Below are 6,985 nucleotides of genomic sequence, written 5' to 3'. Positions count from 1 at the left end.
ACACACACACACACACACACACACACACACACACACACACACACACACACAGACACACACACAAAATATTCATATACTGATGTCATCTAAGTCTGAGTCACCTAAGGTTTTAATTGTTTTTTTTGTTTTTTTATCTATACAGAGATTAGTACACACAACTGACAAGCACAAATTTCTTTCTTTCTTTCTTTCTTTCTTTCTTTTGGTAATCAATTAAAAATACCACTTTTCTTATTTAGCACAGAAACCTCAAAAGCCAAGTATATTCTTTTATTCTTTGAACTTTTCTTGTTTATCAGTTGTGTACATGTCACTTTTGCACTTGATCAGTGTGTCCGTTTAGTGTCATGTGTTGTATATCACACATAGTTCTTTATGGCATAGCCGCTGTGGGTGTCCGTCTTGGATAAAGTGTATCTCGGTGAGTAGTTGTGCCGCTCTGGTGGGCAGCTGGTGCAGAGAACCGCCCCACCGACGAACAGAAAGCCCGCAGTGACCCAGCCCACATACAGCGCCGCCCCCATCTCCCTCTTCAGCGCTTCATGCACGATGGGATTGTGAAAGTCTCTGATGATGGAGTCGGCCGTCCAGGACACGGGCACCACAGCGGTCAGTCCAGAAAGCATGAAGGTGATCCCAGAGACCACCACGATCCGTGCTTTGGCTCGTGGGTTACTGAGGCAGTTCGTGCAGTCAGCCCCAACCAGAAAGATGAGGAAAGCCAAGCAGGCCAAAGCCATGGTGGTCACGACCAGCCCGCGCGCCGCCTGCAGGGAAGGATCCAAATCCAGCAGCGCGTCGTAGAGTTTACACTGCATCTGACCGATACGCTCGTACACACACGTCATCCACAGGCCCTCCCAGAAGACCTGAGCCACCACAATGTTCGTGCCGATGAAGGCCGTCACCTTCCACATGGGCAGAGCGCAGATGATGATGGTTCCTGCAAAGCCCATCATTGAAAGAGTGATTCCCAAGACCTGCAGAGCCATGGAGGGGCTGGGGAGGACAGAAAACAACCATTAGGAAATAGTTGTTTTATTTCTGAGCAACAGTGCTTTTAATAATGACATAGATGTGATTTATTTGCAGCAGATTTAGTTGCGATATATTGCTCTATATTGAAAAATATAAGCACTAGTTTCCAATATATGGAAATATTTTTGTTCTGTAAGGGCTAGCATATGAATGACTTTCTCTCGATAGGGGGCAGTATATCAAACTACGGGTGACGTTTAACTGGAATTTGTTCAACTGAGACATTTGTGTTTGGAGTGTGAATGAAACCGATACTGACTGAGGAGCAGATTTCTCAACAGAAAGCAGGAGAGGTGCCTGTCATGCTTTTATTTCTGTCTTTGACATCATTTGTTTACATCTCTGAGAATGCACTGCATGTGCTCCCACATAAAAGAATTCGCATGTGCTTTGCTTAAAAGAACACATGACATTTCCTTGAAGTGGTTATCTGAAACAACTCTGTGACTCGAGACTGTTGAGGATAAAATTTGAACAAATGATGCTTTCATTGTAAGCAAGGCCAGGTTGTTTGTGTGTTGAAGCCTGAGAACTGTGTAATATGAGCCTGTGAGGAAGGCTAGGTGGGAGAACTGGGTTTCAGTTTGTTTATATTAATTATAAATTCAAATGAGTCAGACAAAGAAAGAAGCACTTATGTCACATTACCCATTCATGTTTATAACTCTTTGTACAGAAAGAAGAAGAAACACGCAATACAGGTGAAATACACGTCATGATGTCATCATAATTAATAAACTACTGTAACCTAAACCCACTGTAAAAATGGCTGTAGTGTAATAGAAACTGTTAAAAATCCCCAGCTGTGCATCATCTTGTTGTGAAAGTGCACGTGGTTTCTTCGACTGACTAATGCTATCAGTAGGTGTTCTTGAACAGCAGGTTTTCCTAGAGCTGTGTACTCTGTGTTCCAATCCTCCTACTCAGAAAACCAAATGAGATTGAACACAGTAAAGCAGAATAATAAAAATAAAAACAAATATCAATAAAATGAAGTGAAATAAAATAGAAACACCAACAACGATTTACGAAGCATGTTTCATTCATATAAAACTTACATAAAATGTCTTAAAAAGGCCCATCAGCAAAACATTCCAAAGCAACTACTTATGCCTGTATGGCCCATCACTGAGCAGAATACGCTTATTTTTTGGCAGTAAATTCAATCTCACAAAAACAAAACCAGCCATATGCTAGGAAACACCCATACTGGATAAAAAATGAAAAGAAATAAATGAATGAATCAGTGAATGTATGTATTAAAATATGACCTAGAAATGTATTTGCTAAAATGTGTTTCCATAAATATATTGTCTACCAACATATATGTTTGTTTGTTTTTTTGTTGTTGCCATTTTTGTGCATTTTTGAAATATTTAAAAAATATGAATATATTTTTTAAATGCATTTCAAAATATATTTTGGTCTCCATATTTTCAATACAAAAAAATGCATTCACATTTCACATTTGAAGAAACATTTTATTTGGTGTCTATAGCATATTGTGAACATATATTTGATCCATTTTATAAAAAAAAATGTATAATGAATCATAAATCTAGCTTAGCTCTGTTCAGTCCACATCTGCATTTAGACTAAAGATTGGAAATGTAGACATATATTTTGGTATAAGAAGGTTGAAACTAAATATATTTTCAGCATAATAAATATATTTCATGTAACTTCTTTGTTCACACCATATATTTAAAATATATTTTGGCCAGAAAAAAAATGTGCGCAGTATGGGCATATTTAATTCATATAAAACTGCACATCATTACTGAAAAACAAGTGCTTTTGCGCAAGCATTTACAAAAGAGAATTCAAAGAGCTAAAAATGCACCAAATATTTCACCTACAATATTTTGTCATTTCAAAACACACCACAAAATGATCTTTAAAGTAGTGTCTGGTGGTCTAGATGCAGGTCTTGGGAGGAGTTGGAGAGCGTGATACTGGCGCTGTGTGGTTCAGAAGAGCGTCAGCCCCTCTGGATGGCTTTGACATCTTTACAGGATTGTATATGACAAATGTTGAGCAGTTCTCTTTTGGTGGGCAAGAACTGCAAAGCAGCCCCCCTCCCAGCACCAGAAGCAGCCCTGCGGCCCAGCCGAGGCACAAAGAAGCCCCCAGCTCCCTGCGCTGAGCATCCAGCAACGGGGTTATAGAAGTCGTTCACTATAATAACAGCAGTCCAGGACACAGTGATAAGACACAGAACTCCAGAGATCATCAGAAGCACGCCAGCAACAATGGATGCTTTCACTTTTCCTCGTTCCTCAGCTATGAAGTGGGTGCATTTCCCTGAGACGAGTGCCAAGAGAATCCCAGTGATGCCCACGGATGGAAAACACCAGCAGGACACGAGCAGCCTTCAGATCGGGGCTCAGCGCCAGCATGGAGTCGTAGACCTTACACTGCATCTGTCCGGTGCTCTCCACCACACAGCTCATCCAGATCCCCTCCCAGAAGAGGTCACAATGTTGGTGCCAATGAAGGCTGTTACTCTCCACATGGGTAGGGTGCACACAATTATCACTCCAATCCAGCCGAACAGGGCCAGGATGCAACCCAGTAACTGCATGCCCATAGACGCCATCTCAATAGCCGTCCTTTTAAAAAACTAAACCTGTATGAAGGAGGTAAACGTGCTGGATTCAGAAAAATACATGCTAGTCCAAAAGGTAATCTGCACAAACTGAGGCAAAGCAGCTTTGTGAGATTCTATGCGTTTGTGACATTTAAATATATGAGAGATCAGTTTACGGTCCTTTGTCAATTCCTAAAGGGAGCAAACTTGTTTAAAAAGCATACTGGTTACAAAGCTTACAAAGCTTTCTACAGGTTGAATTCCATGTTTCTGTATTTATCCAGGTCCACATGAAGAACAGTATTTAATGTTAAGACAGAAATGTCTTGCAAAAGTATGTGACCCACATCCTGTTGTTAATATTCAGACAAATGCCTTTGCTGGTATCAGCGCTGGTATCTTATCTAACCGGTTTGGGAGGACCTGTGAAACCAAAGTTTCAGCAAAGCAACTTCACAGTGTTTTGGTTGGAATAGAGATTCTGTGATTTTTTATTCCGTTTTTTAAAAATTGTTCAAGCATCCTGCATTTATGAAATATTTAAATTCTGTGCTAACCTTTGTTTTTTTTCTTGAAAATGTGCTAATTTGCTGAAATGCATGCACATGAATCTCAGGGATGGATTTGATGTTGGCATGCCCTCAGCATAGATATTTCAAAAAGGCCCATCAGCAACACATTCAACTGTTTATACCTGTATGACCCATCATAGAGTATTGACACAGACACATAATCTGCTTCTGACCAAATTCTGATTAATAACATAGTATTCTTCTACATGCACTGTAAACACAGCCATTGCCTTTTCCAGAAAGGCTGAAAGAAGGTGTGGTTGAGACTTAAAAAAAATCTGTTTCTCCTTCCTCCTCTTTTCAGCCTCTTCATAGATCTAGTGAATTTACACTCATTTTATTTATGTTGAATTAGCCTTTTTTTTTTAAAGCTTTCTGGCTAAAAATCATTTTAATCCACCACTGGCTGGTCTTTCACCACTGAGCAGCATCATTTTATTTTTTGGCAGTTGTTTCAAAAAAGTTATAGAGTATCTGTTCACCCATTTGGAAAAAAAAGCACTGCCAATGAGCAAATATTACTGAAGAAACAATTGTTTTTGCCTAGTAGGTCTAATTTTTACTACATTTCTTTGAATGAAGTGGAGACAGACTAAACATGTCTGATAGTTGTTTATTAATTGGTTTTTTTTTTTACAGCAAAATAGAGATTTTTTTTAACAGCATTGCTAAAAACCGGGTTTACAGGAGGTCTCCTCCAACATCTCTGTCGCTGTTTTCAACAGTTTCAGCACGATCTGTAATGTTTTCTTTGATGTGAGAATATTCAGTACTGTCAAACTATTATTATGAAATGAAGTCAATGCAGTATTAATAAATTGTTTTACAGAAGCATTTATTTTAATAAATAAACGGTAAGACAAATGTACCGATTAATGCATCTTTGTGCAAAAATGCTAATTTATGTTTAGAAAAACAAAAGGTTAATGCACATTTTATAAAACCATGGCCTTTGTAATTTATTAACAGTCAGATACCTATAATGATTAATGGAACTATTCATATTGTCATATTAAACATAAATTACAAGAACAGCTTGTTTCTAAAAAAAAAACACAGTTAACATTTCAGATCTCCGTTGCTTCCCTGAGTTTGATTCCTCTCATCATAAATGCACACTTTCTCTTTCAGTGATCTGTGGAATCACAGCAAAAAATCTCAGTAAATAAACTATGCCATATCAGACACTGTCCTTCCTTCGTTTCTCCTTGGGGAAAAAATCCTGAGATGGGAATAAAGAGGTTTTACGAAAAAAGGGTCTTTGTAAGTAAAAAGTCTTTGCATGCTTGATTACTGTCAGACGTAGGCTCTGCTGTTGGCAGTGGACCGTGGCTGAGAGTACTTGATGTTGTAGTTGTCCTCTTTAGGCGGGCAGGAGCTGCACAGAATACCTCCTCCCAGGATCAGAAGCGCAGCCGCACCGAATCCAATATAGATAGAAGGCCCGAGCTCCCTCCTTTGGGCGTCAGTGAGAATGGGATTGTAGAAATCCCTGACGATGGTGTTAGTTGACCAGCAGACGGGGACCAGGACCAGCACTCCAGCCACGATGAAGATCACACCACTGGCGATAGCCACCTTTGCTTTGGATTCTTCTCTCTCAACAAAGTTGGTGCATTTTCCACCGGCAATCCCCAGGATGAGCCCAAAGAGGCAGATAATGATGGCGATGATCACAAGCGCCCGAGCAGCCTGCAGGTCCTGAGGTAAAGCCAGGAGCGAGTCGTAGATTTTGCACTGCATCTGTCCTGTGCTCTGGACCACACAGTTCATCCACAAGCCCTCCCAGATGATCTGTGCTGTCACGATGTTGGCTCCAATGAACGCAGACATCTTCCACATGGGAAGGGCGCAAATAATAATCGCTCCCAAGAAACCAATAATGGCCAGGGACAGGCCTAGGATCTGTCGACACATAGACACCATTTTTCTCTCGTTTGCTCAGCTTTGTTGGCTTGGAAGTGTTTGCTCCTCTGTTAATCGTAGTAATGACTTCTGAGCCTAGCTTTCAGAGTTTTAAGATTGTCTCAGAAGGGAGGAGTCCATGTCGGATGGACCTGAAACCGGGTTAAGGTGAATTTTCAAGCCTGACCAGATTCCCCAGCAAGGAATGACGATACAGCGGCTGGTTTCGGTGAGATGCGCATCAATGAGGAACAATAAAGTGTCACACAAACACAAAGGAACCAAGTCATCAACCAAAAGGATTGGGCAGATATCACACACAAACTTGTCGAGGCTCAAAGCAAAAAAAATTTAAGCTAAAAATAAAGCTGAACGATATTATCATATTTTCATTTTTAGTCATTTTTATTTTGTGTTTTTAGATTTAATAATTTTTGTCTATTTGACAGCTATAGGCAATAAAGGTTTAATGCTCAATTTTCAGTTAATGAAGGATAAATATATAAATGAAATTCTGAGATCATTTATAATAATACTAGGGGTTGCACTGACTAATCGACTAGTCGACTTTAATGCTCTGTCATGAAGCTTTAAGCTTGATGTTGACTAGTCGCTGGTCCTATAGAGGGCGTGCCTCGTCAAGTCTGTGTCTCTAGTCTTCGTCTGTTTGGATTATGTTTGGATGTTTGGATCACTGTAAAAAAACTGCACTTGGGTTCTTCACTATGCTTGCCTTCAGTGGACTGATTCGTTACAAATGCGCTGCTGCACTGTAACGCACACACATTACAGACAGTAGCTCGTACATCACGCGCACAGAATCATTCAGCGCGGAAATGTATTGTCAACACTGTTCTGTGATTTCTCAATAAAATAGCTT

General features: G+C 40.0%; 2 protein-coding genes and 1 pseudogene across 2 annotated transcripts; all 3 read right to left on the bottom strand.

Moving 5' to 3' along the window:
* Nucleotides 1-359: 359 nt before the first annotated feature.
* Nucleotides 360-992, bottom strand: LOC107680085 (claudin-4-like). The gene has a single exon (XM_016475844.1). The coding sequence runs from the start codon at nt 990-992 to the stop codon at nt 360-362; it is 633 nt and encodes a 210-aa protein (XP_016331330.1).
* A 1,963-nt stretch (nt 993-2,955) lies between these two features.
* LOC107680071 (claudin-4-like) lies at nt 2,956-3,637 on the bottom strand (annotated as a pseudogene).
* Nucleotides 3,638-4,799: 1,162 nt separating this feature from the next.
* LOC107680074 (claudin-4-like) lies at nt 4,800-6,170 on the bottom strand. The gene has a single exon (XM_016475835.1). The coding sequence runs from the start codon at nt 6,124-6,126 to the stop codon at nt 5,497-5,499; it is 630 nt and encodes a 209-aa protein (XP_016331321.1). The 5' UTR covers nt 6,127-6,170; the 3' UTR covers nt 4,800-5,496.
* Nucleotides 6,171-6,985: the final 815 nt, after the last annotated feature.

Source organism: Sinocyclocheilus anshuiensis, unplaced genomic scaffold (assembly GCF_001515605.1).
Source record: "Sinocyclocheilus anshuiensis isolate Anshui unplaced genomic scaffold, SAMN03320099.WGS_v1.1 scaffold853, whole genome shotgun sequence".
NCBI classification, from domain to species: Eukaryota; Metazoa; Chordata; class Actinopteri; order Cypriniformes; family Cyprinidae; genus Sinocyclocheilus; species Sinocyclocheilus anshuiensis.
Note: the sequence above shows the minus strand (reverse complement) of the source record. Positions and strands in the feature narration are given on the sequence as shown.

Bases quoted from the DNA above. Each gene is read 5' to 3' on its own strand.
- LOC107680085 (XM_016475844.1), bottom strand. From the start codon at position 992: ATGGCTCTGCAGGTCTTGGGAATCACTCTTTCAATGATGGGCTTTGCA.
- LOC107680074 (XM_016475835.1), bottom strand. From the start codon at position 6,126: ATGGTGTCTATGTGTCGACAGATCCTAGGCCTGTCCCTGGCCATTATT.